The sequence below is a fragment of the Molothrus aeneus genome, chromosome 31, assembly GCF_037042795.1.
Source record: "Molothrus aeneus isolate 106 chromosome 31, BPBGC_Maene_1.0, whole genome shotgun sequence".
Lineage (NCBI taxonomy): Eukaryota > Metazoa > Chordata > Aves > Passeriformes > Icteridae > Molothrus > Molothrus aeneus.
The window spans coordinates 620276-636479 of record NC_089676.1 but is presented as its reverse complement, the minus strand read 5'-3'; the positions used below and the strand labels follow the sequence as shown (position 1 = coordinate 636479).

At 63.8% G+C, this 16204-nt stretch overlaps 1 protein-coding gene across 1 annotated transcript; it reads left to right on the top strand.

The window, feature by feature from the left end:
• Positions 1-2051: 2051 nt before the first annotated feature.
• On the top strand, positions 2052-14983 carry PEAR1 (platelet endothelial aggregation receptor 1). Its single transcript, XM_066567889.1, has 22 exons — positions 2052-2123; positions 3734-3826; positions 3915-4019; positions 5114-5214; positions 5314-5406; positions 6354-6600; positions 6682-6796; positions 6872-7008; positions 7489-7701; positions 8602-8776; positions 9322-9442; positions 10272-10435; positions 10524-10626; positions 11445-11591; positions 11672-11800; positions 12224-12352; positions 12932-13147; positions 13237-13349; positions 13433-13544; positions 13696-13755; positions 14155-14343; positions 14832-14983. The coding sequence occupies exons 2-22, from the start codon at positions 3735-3737 to the stop codon at positions 14981-14983; spliced, it is 2913 nt and encodes a 970-aa protein (XP_066423986.1). The 5' UTR covers positions 2052-2123; position 3734.
• Positions 14984-16204: the final 1221 nt, after the last annotated feature.

Sequence of the window (16204 nt, the reverse complement as noted above, 5' to 3'; positions counted from 1 at the left end):
CTTAAAAAGCATTGGAAGGAGGGGTCACTTCCCCGGCAGATCCCCAGCTCCGGATGTCCCCAGCTCGTCCCATCTCCAATATCCTCTCCCGTTCCAGGGCACCGCAGCCCCCACGTTCCCCATTCCCACCCTTGCTCCGGGAAACGCCGTTTTGGGGGAGCCCCAGCTGCGGGTGGGCTCGATCCTAATGGAGACCCCGGGAGAGGAACGGCGAGGGGGGCGGGCAGCCGGGTCTCCCTGGGATGTGAAAATCGTTGTGAGTGATTAGAGCTGTTCCTGTAACGAGCAGAGCAATTAACGGCGCCTCGGGAGCCGCTAATGTGTGCTGGGGGTGGGGGGCAGCTGGGCAAGGGGGCCCGCGGTGCTGAGCTGCCTGCCCGGGGGTCCCGGGGTCGGGGGAACACGTGGGGACACGGGGATCGCTGGATGAGGAGAGCTGGTCAGGAGTCCGGGGTTTAATTGTGATATTTGGGATGCAGAGGTGGTGGAGGGCTGAGAATCCGGGGGTGTGGGGGTGATCCCAGGATCTGGGGTGAAGTGTGGAGGTGATCCCAGGATTTGGGGTGATGTGTGGGGGTGATCCCAGGATTTGGGGTGAGGTATGGGGGTGATCCCAGGATCTGGGGTGATGTGTGGGGGTGATCCCAGGATTTGGGGTGAGGTATGGGGGTGATCCCAGGATCTGGGGTGAGGTGTGGGGGTGATCCCAGGATTTGAGGTGATGTGTGGGGGTGATCCCAGGATCTGCGGTGAGGTGTGGTCAGGGATCCTGGGATGCAGGGGAACACACAGCCAGGGATCCTAGGGTGTCTGGGATGAGGGGATGACTCGTGTCTGCAGCCCTGGGGTGTGCCCAGGATCCTAAAATGTGGAGATGCTGTGTGCCCAGGATGGGGGGACACTGTGCCTGGGATGGGGGGGAGATATGCATCTGAGATTTGGGGATGCAGGGATGAGGTGTCCCTGGGATGCAGGGATGATGTGCCCAGGATGTTTGGATATCCTGGGATGCAGGGATGATGTCCCTGGGATACAGGAATGATGTACCCAGGATGTTGGGATGCAGGGATGACATCCTGGGATGCTGGGATGAAGGAATGATACCCTGGGATGTTGGGATGCAGGGATGCATGGAGGATGTCCTGGGATTCTGTGTCCCTGGGACGCAGGGATGCTGTGCCCAGGGTGTTGGGATGCTGTGCCCAGGCTGTTGGGATGCAGGGATGGTGTGTCCCTGGGATGCAGGAATGCTGTGCCCAGGGTGTTGGGATGCAGGGATGCTGTGCCCAGGGTGCTGGGATGCAGAGATGCTGTGCCCAGGCTGTTGGGATGCAGGGATGATGTCCTGGGATGCAGGAATGCTGTGCCCAGGCTGTTGGGATGCAGGGATGCTGTGCCCAGGCTGTTGGGATGCAGGAATGATGTGTCCCTGGGATGCAGGGATGCTGTGCCCAGGGATGTTGGGGGGATGCAGGGATGCTGTGCCCAGGGTGTTGGGATGCAGGGATGATGTCCTGGGATGCAGGGATGCAGGGATGATGTTCTGGGATGCAGGGATGCTGTGCCCAGGGATGTTGGGGGGATGCAGGGATGCTGTGCCCAGGGTGCTGGGATGCAGGGATGCTGTGCCCAGGCTGTTGGGCACCAACCCCAGGCTCTGCTCTGCTGCCAGCAGCCGCTGCCCTGAAGCCAGAGGACACCCTGTTCCCCACATGGCTGCCCCTTACTCAGGGGGTCCCTTCGCTTGCCCCAGCCCTGGGGGACAACCCAGGTCAGGCCCTGGGGAAGGGGACACCCTGCAGCACCAGGACCCCCCCGAGGGGCTGCACCAGGATGTCCCCACAGACCCCTCCCCATCCAGTGCTCTGTGAGAACAGTCCCGGCAGTGCTGCTCTGCCAAAACTCTGGTTTCTGGACAGAAGCGAAAAAAAAAAAAAAAAAAAAAAAAAAAGAAAAAATAATTAAGGGGATTTTTTTTTTTTTTTTTCCCTTTTCCGTAGTTGACTCCACGTCCAAACTTCCTGAGAGCAGCTCCAGCCCTCCCTCCGCTTCCGACGGCCGCGCTGCGCCATCCCGGCCGGCCAGGCCAGCCCTGAGCCCGCCTGCCACCGCGGCCCGGCCAGGTGAGTGCCACTGTCCCCACCGGGACACCCCGGGGCGGGGCTGGCGCGGGCGGGTGGCACCGTCCCCTGCTGGGCGCTGTGCGAGGGGACGGTGCCCACGGCGCCGGGGGGCACGGGAGGGCGCAGGTTCCAAGGCGAGGGGACAGCGGGTGGGACAGCGCTGTGACACCACTTTGGTGACCCCAAAGCTGCCCCTGTGCCTTTCCCTGGCCCTGACTCGCAGCCGTGCCCCCCTCGCCCTCCCCAGCCCCATCCCCGCGGCTCCGCGGAGGAAACGCGTCAGCCCCCGGGCTGTGGCAGAGGAAGCGCCGGGGCACCGATAGCGACTGTGGGGGATCAGCACCGTGTCCCCCGCAGGGCCAGGGCAGGGCAGCTCCCCTGCCCTCACCCCACACGCTGCTTTCAGCCCCATCACCCTCGGGATGCTCCTCATCCCACCCGGGGGGCTCTTAGGGACACAGTGGGGAGAGGAGCGCCGGGTCTGGGGGTGCCTCTTGACGTTTTTGGGGGGGTTCTTTCCCGCGGTGAGGAGCAGATGGGACGTGCCGGCAGTGTTTGATGACTCCTTGCTTTTCCTGCCAGCATCTCCCCGTGGTTCCTGTTTTTCCCAGCAGTGCTGGGACCCCCCTGCTCCTCCCAGGTTGCTGGAAGAGGGGGACGAGGCTGGGGATGAGCTCGGGGTTCCCCTGAGGACGAGGCTGGGGATGAGCTCGGAGTTCCCCTGAGGATGAGGCTGGGGATGAGCTCGGGGTTCCCTTGGCTCTCCCCCCTCCGCAGGGTCCATGGGAGGGAATTCTGGCAGCGGATGAGCAATTAATTCCTCACTGCCGGGAGTTGAAGGGAAATGGGGGGAAACTTTCCCACTGACAGTTTTTCCACCCCAAACCGGATGCTCTGGCCCCAAAACGCAGCGCGGGCTCTGATGAGGGGGAGGATGAACCCAGGGAGCACCTTTGGGGTATCCTACGGCTGGAACAGCAAGGAAGCCCCGGTAAATCCAGCTGTGCTGACCAGGAAACCTCTGTTTCCTCCCTGGCACACGGCAGCCCTGTCCCGAAACGCTGATCCCGGTAAACAGCACACCCGGCACGGCGGGCTCGGGGGTCGCCGGCCCTCCCAGCCCGGCCCCCGGCTGGAAACGCTCCCAGAGCCGCCCCGGCAGAGCCAGACCCTCTCTGGGTTGAGCAAGAAGCTGCTGGATCCAGGAAACTCAGCTGGGAATAAACACAGAGCGAGTTGAAGTGGGGCCACGCGGCGCCGTGCCAGGGCTGGAGGCGCCGTGCCCGGCCCCACCCTGGCACCCCGGGCATCGCCCCCTTGGCATGGGGTGCCCAGGACAGGTCGGGGGGATGCTCCCGATGTGCCCCGGGGTGTCTCAGGATGCTGGGATGAGGCTGCGTGGGGCCACCCAGGCTGCTGAGCAGCCGTGCCTCAGTTTCCCCTTGGCACAGGCCGGCGCTCAGGGAGCAGCGGGGCCGGGGCTGTGTTCTGGGATGGAGGAATGCAAAGCCAGCCCTGCAGGGAGGTCGGATGTGGAGCTGGGCCCGGGGGCGGTGGGTGGGGAGCGGGAATGTGCGGAGGCACGGGGTGAAGCCGTTCTCTCCGTGCAGGATGCTGCTGCGGGCCGCGGTGCTGGCGATGCACGCCGGGCTCCTGGCTGCCCTCCGGCCCGGAGACCCCAACGTCTGCAGCTACTGGGAGAGGTAGGAGTGAGGGGACAGGGGAGGGGGACAGCGACAGCCGTGGGGTCTGCCAGGACCCGCAGTCACCCCGAATTCTCCCCACCCGCAGCTTCACGGCGCCAGTGAAGGAGTCCTACACCAAACCCCACGTGGTGTCCTCCAGCCAGCCCTGCCCCGGGGGGCTGAGCCTCCCCCTGCCCTGCCCGCAGCAGAGGTGGGAGCACCCCCAGAGCCCCTCGGGGACCGCAGGGTGTCCCCAGGGTCGTGAGGGGCTGGAGGGGGACAAGGACAGTGAGGGGGCTGGAGGGGAACTGTCCCTCTGCAGGGTGTCCCCAGGGTCATGGAGGGGCAGGAAGGGGGACTGTCCCTCTACAGGGTGTCCCCAGGGTCATGGAGGGGCTGGAGGGGGACAAGGACAGTGACGGGGCTGGAGGGGGACAAGGACAGTGACAGGGCTGGAGGGGGGACTGTCCCTCTGCAGGGTGTCCCCAGGGTCATGGAGGGGCAGGAAGGGGGACTGTCCCTCTGGAGGGTGTCCCCAGGGCTGTGAGGGGCTGGAGGGGGGACTGTCCCTCTGCAGGGTGTCCCCAGGCTCGTGGAGGGGCTGTCCTACCTCAGGGCATCCCCAAGGACCGTGAGGGGCTGGAGGGACACAAGGACAGAGAGGGGGTTGGAGGGGGCTGGGGGAGGGGCTGGAGGGGGGCTGCCCCAAGTTCAGGGGGCTGTCCCAATGTGGGTGTCCCCAAGCTCATGGAGGGGCTGCAGAGGGTCTGTCCCCAAGGGTGCCAAGGGGCCATGGGGAGCTGAAGGGGCATTATCCCAACACAGCGTGTCCCCAAGGCCCTGGGAGGACTGGAGAGGCACTGTGCCCAAGGCCAGGGGGGACAGGGGGACTGGGAGGACTGGAGGGGACAGGGGGACTGGGAGGGCTGTCCCAGTGCAGGCAGAGGGGACTGGAGGGGGGCTGAAGGGGGATTATCCCAGCACAGCGTGTCCCCAAGCCCTGGGAGGACTGGAGGGGACCAGGGGGACTGGGAGGGCTGTCCCAGTGCAGGCTGTCCCCAAGGGCAGGAGCTGGGAGGGCTGTCCCAGTGCAGAGTGTCCCCAAGGGCAGGGGGGACATGAAGGCTGTCCCAGTGCAGGCTGTCCCCAAGGGCAGGAGCTGGGAAGGCTGTCCCAGTGCAGAGTGTCCCCAAAGGCAGGGAGGACTGGAGGGGGGGCGTTCCCAAGGCCAGGGGGGCTGTCCCAGCTCAGGCTGTCCCCAGAGCCTGGCAGACAGCACTCTCACGGTGTCCCCTGGTGGCGCAGGGTGCTGTACCGCACCGAGTACCGCCTGGCCGTCCGCACCGACTACCGGCGGCGCTACCAGTGCTGCCAGGGCTACTACGAGAGCCGGGACTCGTGCGTCCGTGAGTGGGGCCGGGGCTCGGGGGGGAACCCTGGGGCTGTGTCCCCCTGCAGGGTGTCCCCAGGGCTCCCTAGGGACGCTCCGTGCCGTGTCCCCCCAGCTCACTGCAGCCAGGAGTGCGTCCACGGGCGCTGCGTGGCTCCCGAGCTGTGCCAGTGCGAGCCGGGCTGGCGCGGCCCCAACTGCTCCAGTGGTGAGGGCACAGCTGGAAGGGGGGCACAGCTGGGGTGGGCACAGCTGGGGTGGGCACCCCCAGCCAGGAGGGGCAGATGGGGCTTCCCTGGAGGGCTGGGCGGCCATGCTGGGGCACCCAAAGGGTTAATGGGGATGGGATGGGATTGGGATGGGGAGTGCATGGAATGGGAATGGAGATGGGATGGGCAGGGAATGGTGTTGGGTGGGAAGAGAATGGGATGGGTTGGTGTGGGTATGGAGAGTGGGATGGGTTAGGGATGGAGGATGGGATGGGATGGGATGGGATGGGATGGGATGGGATGGGATGGGATGGGATGGGATGGGATGGGATGGGATGGGATGGGATGGAGGATGGGATGGGATGGGATGGGATGGGATGGGATGGGATGGGCGTGGAGAATGGGATGAGTTAGGATGGGGATGGAGATTTGGATGGGGAGGAAGAGGGGATGGGAGCAGGGAGAGGATGGATGGGAATGGGGTAGGGATGGATGGGAATGGGGTAGAGGTAGAGATGGGATGAGGATGGGGTTGGAATGTGGATGAAGATAGGAAAGGGACATGATGGGAATGGACATAGGATGAGGATGGGCTGGGGAAGATGGCATGGCATGGCATGGCATGGCATGGGGACAAAATGGGGACTGAATGGGCATGGATGGAGGGCTGGCAATAACTGGGATGGGATCGATGGGATCAATGGGATGGGATGGGATGGGGTGGGATGAGATGGGATGGGATGGGATGGGGTGGGGTGGGGTGGGATGGGATGGGACGGGACGGGACGGGACGGGATGGGATGGGATGGGATGGGATGGGATGGGATGGGATGGGATGGGATGGGATGGGATGAGATGGGATGGGATGGGATGGGGTGGGGTGGGGTGGGATGGGATGGGGCGGGACAGGATGGAACAGGAAGAATCCCTGCTCTCCCCCATGCAGAGTGTGATGAGCATTCCTGGGGGCTGGACTGTGGACAGCGCTGTCCCTGCCACCATGGTGCCCCTTGTGACCCCCTGACCGGGGTCTGCTCCTGTCCCCCCGGCTTCACCGGCCCCCTGTGCAGCCAGCCGTGCCCACCTGGCACCTATGGGCAGAGCTGCCACCTGCCCTGCCCCTGCCACCACCAGGCCCCCTGCAACGCCTCCACCGGCGCCTGCCTCTGCCCCCCGGGGCTGAGCGGCCCCCTGTGAGTTGGGACCCTCCCTCTGTGCCCTCCCCTCCCCTGCCAGCCCCTGCCAGGGTCCTGCTCACCCCTGACCCCCAACAGCTGCGAGGTGCCCTGCCCTGAGGGGATGTCCTGTGCCACCCCCTGTCCCTGCCAGAACGGGGGCATCTGCCACCCCTCCAGCAGCAGCACCTGCGTCTGCCCCCACGGATGGATGGTAGGTGGGCTGTGCCCCTCTCTGAACGTGCTCCCTGCCTCAGTTTCCCCTGCTGACCCCGGTGCTCCTTTGCAGGGGGAGATCTGCTCCGTGCCGTGCCCCCCCGGGCGCTTTGGGCCCGGCTGCCAGGGCCAGTGTGGCTGCCACAACGGGGGGCACTGTGACCCCCATGGCGGGCAGTGCCAGTGCAGCCCCGGCTTCACCGGAGAGCAGTGAGGGGGGGGAAATGGGGGAAAAATGGGGATGGGGGTCTGGGCTGATGGGGGATGGAGGGGAGGGGCATGAGCAGCACCTGGACTGTGGGAGCTGGGGACACATTTTGGGGTGGGGAGAGGAACGAGGGGCTGGGGGAATGGGGGTACAGGGCTTGGAAGGCTGAGGGGATGGGGGCGGAGGGAGGGGACACTTGGGGACAGGGCATTTTTGGAGGGGGGCTCCACGGTCTGGGAGCAGGTGGAGGTGGAGGTGCCCAGGGAGGGGGCACCCAGGGACAAGGCACAGGGGATGTGGCACATGGGAATGTGGCACCCGGGGACAAGGCCACCACAAGCCACTGCATGCAGGCCAGGCATCCCCAGCTCCGGCAGTGTGGCAGGCAATGAGCTGGATGGCCTCAGCTCGGGGCTGGGGGGATGCCAGGGGGGCACCCCAGCTCTTGGTGGGGCAGTGTCACCAGCTGTGCCCCCCTGCAGGTGCCAGGAGAGGTGCCCGGTGGGGCGGTACGGGCAGGACTGCCGGGAGAGCTGTGACTGTGCCAATGGTGGGCAGTGCTTCCACGTGGACGGGGGCTGCCTGTGCGAGGCCGGGTTCCGCGGCAGCCGCTGCGAGGAGCGGCACTGCCGGCCCGGCCTCTACGGGCTGCGCTGCGAGAGCCGCTGCCTCTGCCACCCGCAGCACAGCCTGAGGTACTGCACCCAGCGCAGCACGGCGTTCCCATCCGATCCTGGCATCCCCAGCCCACCCCGACACCCCCAGCCCATCCCAACACCCCCAGCCCATCCCAACACCCCCATCCCATCCGATCCTGGCATCCCCAGCCCACCCCAACACCCCCAGCCCATCCTGGCACCCCAATCCCACCCCAACACCCCCATCCCATCCCATCCCAGCACCCCCATCCCACCCCAGCATCCCCAGCCCACCCTGGTGTTCCTATCACACCCTGGCACCCCAATCCCACCCCAACACCCCTATCCCTTCCTGGCACCCCCATCCCACCCCAGCATCCCCATCCCATCCTGGCACCTGAATCCCACCCGGACACCCCCAGCCCACCCCAACACCCCAATCCCACCCCAACACCCCAATCCCACCCCCATACCCCAATCCTACCCCAACAGCCCCAGCCCACCCTGGCGTTCCCATCACATCCTGGCACCCACAACTCACCCTGGCATCCCCAGCCCACCCCAATATCCTTATCCCATCCTGGCATCCCAATCCCACCCCAGCACCCCAATCCCACCCCAGCATCCCCATCCCACCCTGTCATTCCATCCCACTCCAACTTCCCCATCCTACCCCAATATCCTTATCCCATCCTGGCATCCCCATCCCACCCTGGCACCCCAATCCTACCCCAACACCCCAGTCCCACCCCAGCACCTGCATCCCAGCTCCTCCCACCATCCTCCCCTCTCCCACCATCCTCATCCTCCCCTCCTTCCTCACCCCACGATTCCCCCAGGAGCTCTTCAATCCCCACCTGGGGCAGGAGTTTTGTGCTCCCCCCTTTGCAAAGCCCCTCCCCAGCAGCACCAGTGCCCCGTACTGGGAGCCCTGGTGTTCTGAGCGTGCCCCCCCAGCTGCCACCCGATGCTCGGGGAGTGCCTTTGCCTGCCGGGCTGGGCTGGGCTCTACTGCAACGAGAGCTGCCCCGCGGGCTCCTTCGGGGCTGGCTGCCTGCAGAGCTGCCTCTGCCTGCACGGGGGCGTCTGTGATGGCACCACCGGGCACTGCCGCTGCCCCCCAGGCTACACGGTGAGGGGCAGGGGGAGAGGGCAGGCTGGGTGCTGCTGGAGGGGTCTGGAGAGTTTTGGGGGGCAATGGGGGGGTCTGGATGGTTTGGAGGGGGTGGGCAAGCACGGGGTCTGGGCATCCCTGGGGCAAATATGGGAGGCTGGGCATTCCTGGGGGAAATAGGGGAGTCTGGACATCCTTAGGGGAAATCAGGGGGGTCTGGGCATCTCTGGGGGAAGTTTGGGGTCTGGGCATCCTTAGGGGAAATTTGGGGTCTGGGCATCCTTAGGGGTAATATGTGAGTCTGGACATCCTCAGGGATGGGTTGGGGGTCTGGTTATCTCTGAGGGCAGTTTCAGGGTCTGGACATCCTTTGGGGGCACCTTTATGGGGCAATTTGGGGATCTGAGCAATCCTGGGGAGAGTTTGATGCTCCCGTGGGAGAATGGGGGTTTGGGGGCTGTGCACTTTCCCTGCAGCACCAGGTTCTCCCCAGACACGTGGGTGCTTTCCCCAGCCCTGGCCAGGGGTTCGGTGTGTCCTGAACTCCTGTTCCCCACACCCAGGACGAGCACTGCTCCTCCCTGTGTCCCCCCAACACCTTTGGGGTGAACTGCTCGGGGCGCTGCTCCTGCCAGCACAGCCTCGCCTGCTCCCCGCTCGACGGCTCCTGCTTCTGCAAGGAAGGTGGGACCCTCCCTCTGTGCCCTCCCCTCCTCTGCCAGCCCCTGCCAGGGTCCTGCTCACCCCCTGCCCTGAGGGGATGTCCCGTGCCACCCCCTGGCCCTCCCAGAACAGGGACATCTGCCCCCCCTCCAGCAGCAGCACCTGCGTCCTGGGGTGTGGGGGTCTCTGCTGCTCACAGTGACCCCAAGAAAAGTTCCAAAGTCTCTTTTCCCAGCCCGGTGGTTGAAGAAGCAGTCAGGGCTCTTCATTTCTCGCTCTCAAGGTTGTTTATTGTATCTTATCTATAAAAAATTCTCTCCTGCCCGCCGAGGTCCATCCAGCAGGGCAGTTCCAGGCACTCTGCCTGCCCCAGGGCAGGGTTATGTCTTTATACTAAAAACTACAATGTGTACAATATTTACAATTACTTCCCAATACCTATCACCTGTGTTAGACACTGAGCTTCTACTCTAAACCATCCAAAAGTGCCACCATCACAGCAGAAGATGGAGGCCAAGAAGAAGAAGGAGAAAGGCTGGACATGCCCAGATCCCTCCATCTTGCCCCCTGAACCCCCATTCTAAAAACCCTCAAATCTACTTTTCCACCCCGTGATAACTTCACTATTATTCTACTTAAACTCTTGTGGCTTGCTGATCTTCATCTAAGGTTAGTAACTTGCTCCAGGGGTCATAATCAAACCCACACAGGCATTGTGGGCTCTGTGCCAGGGTCCCTGAGCCCCCTGGCCGGGGTCTGGGCTGCTCAGGACAGCCAGAGGGGTGTCCTGGCTCCTGACACTGGGGGATCCCTGTCCCTGTCCCCACACCCACCCCAGTGTCCCCCACAGGCTGGCACGGACCTGACTGCTCACTGCCCTGTCCTGCTGGCACCTGGGGTCCCGGCTGCAACCGGAGCTGTGACTGTGCCCATGGGGCATCCTGTGACCCCCAGAGTGGGACCTGCCACTGCCCCCCGGGCTGGCAGGGCCCTCAGTGCCTGCAGCCCTGCCCGGTGAGTGCTGCTGGCTGTGCTGCTGCTGCTGGCACTGGGCTTGGTGCCACCAGCCCCTGCTCAGTGCCAGCCTGTCCCTGTGCTCCAGAATGGGACGTTTGGGGTGGGCTGTGGGCAGCGCTGCGCCTGTGCCCACGCTGATGGCTGTGACCCCGTGACAGGAGAGTGCCACTGCCTGCCTGGCTGGACAGGTAAAGGGGACACCAGGGCTGTGGAACACCCTGTGGTCCCAGTGTGGGGCTATTGGATCACCTTATGGTCCCAGTATGGGGCTATTGGATCATATTGTGGCTGACTGGTCTCAGTGTGGGGCTATTGGACCACCTGGGGGCTGACTGGTCCCAGTATGGGGTTATTGGACTACCCTGTGGTCCCAGTATGGGGTCACTGGACCACCTTGTGGTCCCAGTATGGGGTTATTGGACCACCTTGTGGTCCCAGTATGGGGTCACTGGACCACCTTGTGGCTGGCTGGACCCAGTATGGGGCTATTGGACCACCTTGTCCCAGTACAGAGCTATTGGACCACCCTGTAGCTGACTGGTCCCAGTATGGGGCTATTAGACCACCTGGGGGCTGACTGGTCCCAGTATGGGGCTGTTGGACCACCTTGGATTTGGAAGGGACAAGGATTGATGGGATGGGGAAGCGGCAGAATTTGCTGGGGTGTGGAAGGGACAGGGATGGCTTGGGCTGGGGAAGAGGCAGGGATGGGATGGGGATGGGCTGGATCAGGACTGGATTAGGGTGGGGATGGGGAAGGGACAGGGATGGAGTAGGAAAGGGATGGGGCTGGGACTTGCCAGAGACACATCTGCTCCTTCTCCCCTGTGCTCTCTGCCATGGGGAGACCCTCCTCCTCTCCCCCAGACTCCTTCTCCCCCAGACTGGTCCCAGTATGGGGCTGTTGGATCACCTTGTGGCTGGCTGGTCCCAGTATGGGGTTATTGGACCACCTCCTCCTCGGGAGGAGCCCTCAGCCCTGATTTCCCCTCTCTCCTCCCCGCAGGGCAGCAGTGCAAGCAGGGCTGTCCCCAGGGCTCCTGGGGCCGGGGCTGCCTCATGTCCTGTTCCTGCCGCAATGGAGCCTCCTGCTCCCCCCAGGATGGATCCTGCACCTGCACCCCGGGGTTCCGGGGGCCCAGCTGCCAGCGCCGTGAGTGAGCACCCCACAGACTCCAGGGTGCTGCTCCTGATCCTTCGGGATCAAGGCCAAGCTCGTTCCTCTGTCCCCAGCCTGTCCCGCCGGCCGCTACGGCAAGCGCTGCTCGCTGAGCTGCTCCTGTGCCAACGGCTCCTGGTGCCACCCCACCAACGGCTCCTGCCTCTGCAGCCCAGGCTGGCGTGGGCCCCGCTGTGCCCAGCGTGAGTGGGGGGCAGGGGGGAGCAAGGGGCCCTTGGTTTGGATGGGGGGAGCAAGAGAGAGAGCTGCCCTGGGTGACTCCTGTGCCCTTCTGGCCTGGGCAGTTCAGAACCATACAGGTCCGTGTGGACCTCCATGGCCCTGGCCACCTTGTGGCTGACTGGTCCCAGTATGGGGTTATTGGATCACCTTGTGGCTGGCTGGTCCCAGTATGGAGCTATTGTTCCACCTTGTGGTCTCAGTATGGGGTTATTGGACCACCCTGTGGTTCATTGGTCCCAGTATGGGGCTATTGTTCCACCTTGTGGCTCACTGGTCCCAGTATGGGGCTGTTGTTCCACCTTGTGGCTCACTGGTCCCAGTATGGGGCTGTTGTTCCACCCAGTGGTCCCAGTATGAGCTGTGTAGAACCCCTGTGTCCCCAGCCTGCGCCCCCGGGACCTTTGGGCTCCAGTGTGAGCAGCTCTGCCGCTGTCCCCACAACGCCACCTGTGACCCCTCCAACGGGACGTGTCCCTGCGCCCCAGGCACGACTGGGCCCCGCTGTCAGGCTGGTGAGTGGGGACAGGGCAGGGGTCCCCAGGGGTTATTGGACCACCTTGTGGCTGACTGGTCCCAGTATGGGGCTATTGGGGCCATCCCATCCCATCCTATCCCATCCCGTCCCATCCCATCCCATCCCATCCCATCCTATCCCGTCCCGTCCCGCCCCATCCCGTCCCATCCCATCCTGTCCCATCCCATCCCGTCCCATCCCATCCCATCCCATCCCATCCCATCCCATCCCATCCCATCCCATCCCATCCCATCCCATTGATCCAATCCCATCCCATCCCATTGATCCAATCCCATCCCATCCCATCCCATCCCATCCCATCCCATCCCGTGCCATTGATCCCATCCCATCCCACTGATCCCATCCCAATGATCCTATCCCATCCCATTGATCCAATCCCATCCCATCCCATTGATCCAATCCCATCCCAATCCCATCCCATCCCATCCCATCCCATCCCATCCCATCCCATCCCATCCCATCCCATCCCATTGATCCAATCCCATCCCAATCCCATCCCCAACCCTTTTCCCATCCCTCCCCCACCCTCAGGACTGACACCCTCTCCTTCCCCCAGGGGATCCTGACGTGCCCTACACCATCGAGCCAGCCCCCCCTGCAGCCCCCAGCCCCCTGGGCATGGTGCTGAGCCTGGTGGCCCTGGTGGTGCTGCTGGTGGCCGTGGTGGTCACAGCCCTGTGCTACCACCGCTGGCACAAGGGCAAGGAGCGGCGGCACCTGACCGTGGCTTACCGAGCAGGACAGACGGACACCTCTGACTACATGGTGCCAGGTCAGCGCAGCGTGCTGGGCGTGTGGCCCCAGCCCTGGTGGCTCTCTGGCAGCAGGCTGTCACCTCAGGCACCGCTCGTGTCCCTCCAGATGTGCCCCCCAGCCACCATGCCCACTACTACTCCAACCCCAGCTACCACACGCTGTCCCAGTGCCCGCTGCCAGCCCCCGGTGCCCAGGACAGAGCCAGCAGCTCCCTCAAGGTATGGCAGGCTGTGGCACAGCACGGCGTGGGGCACCACTGCCACCTCCTTTGAGGCCAATCCGTCCCCTTTTTGGGCTCCAGGTGCCTGGCACCCAGCTCTTCCCTGGCATGGAGAGACCCTACAGCCCCGAGGGCAATGCCACGCTGCCTCCTGACTGGAAACACCTCGGGGCATCAGCCCTGGGCACCAGGGGTAAGGAGGAGGTGGAGGGGCAGATGCAGAGTGGGGTGGGCACCTGAGTCCTCCCCCTGCTCAGGATCCCCTGGGAAGGGGCTGGATGGGGTAACCTTCATGCTGGGGGGAAGATGAGGCAGAGGGGACCCCAAATCTGCCCTATTAACAGGGAGGCAGCTGGACAGGAGCTACACCTACAGCCATGGCCTGAGGAAGGGTGACAGCAAAGGTGGGAGTGGGATGGGATCAATGGGATGGGATCGATGGGATGGGATGGGATGGGATGGAATGGAATGGGATGGGATGGGATGGGATGGGATGGGATCCATGGGATGGGATGGGATGGGATGGGATGGGATGGGATGGGATGGGATGGGGAAGTGACAGAATTTGCTGGGATGTGGAAGGGACAGGGATGGCTTGGGCTGGGGAAGAGGCAGGGATGGGATGGGGAAGAGGTAGGGATGGGATGAGGATGGGCTGGAACTGGACTGGATTAGGGTGGGGATGGGGATGGGACAGGGATGGGCTAGGAAAGGGATGGGGCTGGGGCTTGCCTGAGACACATCTTCTCCCTCTCCCCTGTGCTCCCTGCCATGGGGGGGATCCCCAACTCGTTGTTCCCCAGAGCACCCCTGGGAGGGGCTGAGGGCCAGCGCCAGCTCCCTGGCCAGCGAGAACCCCTACGCCACCATCAAGGAGCTGCCCCCTGCCGCTGCCAAGGCCCACGAGGGCAGCTACATGGAGATGAAATCCCCTGTGCAGAGGGAGATGTCCTACGCCGAGATCGGGCTCCCTGAGGAGCCACCACAGCAGGGTACGGCTGGGCATCCCCTGGCCCTGGTGGCCCTGGTGGGGTCACAGCCCCAGTGATGGGGAGTGCAGAGCCCCAGGAAGGGAACAGCCTTGGTGACAGCCCTGGGGGCACATGACCCTGGTGACAGCAGCTCAGGGTCATCCTCAGGGATGGGTTGGGGGTCTGGTTGGCTCTGAGGGCAGTTTCAGGGTCTGGGCATCCTTTGGGGGCATCTTTGGGGGGAAATTTGGGGATCTGGGCGACCCTGGGGAGAGCTTGGGGTTCCCGTGGGAGAATGGGGGTTTGGGGGCTGTCCACTTTCCCTACAGCACCAGGTTCCCCCCAGACACGTGGGTGCTTTCCCCAGCCCTGGCCAGGGGTCTGGTGTGTCCTGAACTCTTGTTCCCCACACCCAGGACGAGCACTGCTCCTGTGCCCAGGGGGACATCAATGACCTTCATTACCCTGGGGGGAACGTGTCCCCTTTCAACCTTCTCTTGTCCCCACAGAGAGTTGTCCTGAAGGGCCTGAAGGCCCCCCCAGCAGAGACCCCCCCAGCCACTACGACTCCCCCAAGAACAGCCACATCCCCAGCCACTACGACGTGCTCCCCGCCCGCCACTACCCCCCGTCCCCACCCCTGCGCAGGAAGGATCGCTGAGGGACCCCAGAGGGACCACCCCAGAGGGGACAGGGTCCCTGTGGGCACTGGAGTACCCTGGGACTGTTGTTGCTTCCCAGTGGGTGCTGAATAAAGGGTGTTTGGTGTGGATTTGGGGTTTGGTGTTTGATGTTCAGCGTGGTGGGCACTGTCTGTGCCAGGGAACCGTGCAGCTCTGGCACCGTGCTGGGAGGAAGGGGGAGACTGGGGGGGTCCCCAGGCTTGCTCTGGGTTCCCCCCCAGCTCCCTCCAGGAGGTGGGAACTCCAAAGCTTTTGGGTCCTACTCAAAGTGTGGCAGTGCCAGGAGTCAGAGTGGGCTCACCTGTGGCCCTGCATGACACCCAGGCAAGGGAGAAGCCCTGAAGTGCTCCAGGAGGATGAAGGGGCCATCTGGCCTGCAGAAAAGCTGGCAGAGCCCCCAGAGCTCTGCTGATGGAGCCCACTGAGCCTTTTGGGGGGAGCTGGTGCTCCTGTGGGCTGGGCAGAGCGTGGGGAGGTCTGCAGCTGACTCAGAATAGAGCAGGGGCTTGTGTGGATGTGGCCAAAGCCCAGCAGAGGCCACAGTGCCCCTGGGAGGGAGCAGGGTCCACGCTGCTCTCTGGAAACTCCATCAGATCCCACTGTGGGATGGAGAAGGGGCCTGTGTGATGCCATGGAAAGTTCTGGGCACCTTGGGAGGGAACAGGGGTCCCAGAAAGCTCAGCAAAGCTTGTCCCACATCCTGGGAAGGAGAACAATCCCTGCACAGCCCAGCTGGGCCTGCCATGGAGCAGCAGCGGGAGCAGGGACCTGCATTGTCCCACACCCAACAGGGTGAGCGGCGTTCATTGGGAACTGGAGTGACAGGACAGGGAGGAAAGGCTTCAAGCTGAGAGAGCAGGGTTAGGTTAGGTTGGGAATTCTTCCCTGTGAGGGTGGTGAAGGTTGCCACACGTTTCCCAGAGCAGCTGTGGCTGCCCCTGGATTCCTGGAAGTGCCCAAGGGTCAGGTTGGACAGGGCTTGGAGCAAGCTGGGATAGCAGAAGATGTCCCTGCCATGGCAGGAGAGGGATGAGATGAGCTTTAAGGTCCCTTCCAGCCCAAACCATCCCATGATTCCGTGATTCTGTGACTCTGCCTTGGGAATGACTTGGCCCTGGGGTTTGAAGCAGGTTTCTCTGCCAGAAGTGCAATAATGAGACACCAAAGGCTCGGGGAAATTCAGCTTGGCAAGTACAAGC

Coding starts and splice junctions, on each gene's coding strand:
- PEAR1 (XM_066567889.1), top strand. CDS start 3,735: ATGCTGCTGCGGGCCGCGGTGCTGGCGATGCACGCCGGGCTCCTGGCT. Junction 3,827..3,914: donor GTCTGCAGCTACTGGGAGAG/GTAGGAGTGAGG, acceptor CCCCACCCGCAG/CTTCACGGCGCCAGTGAAGG. Junction 13,148..13,236: donor CTCTGACTACATGGTGCCAG/GTCAGCGCAGCG, acceptor GTGTCCCTCCAG/ATGTGCCCCCCAGCCACCAT.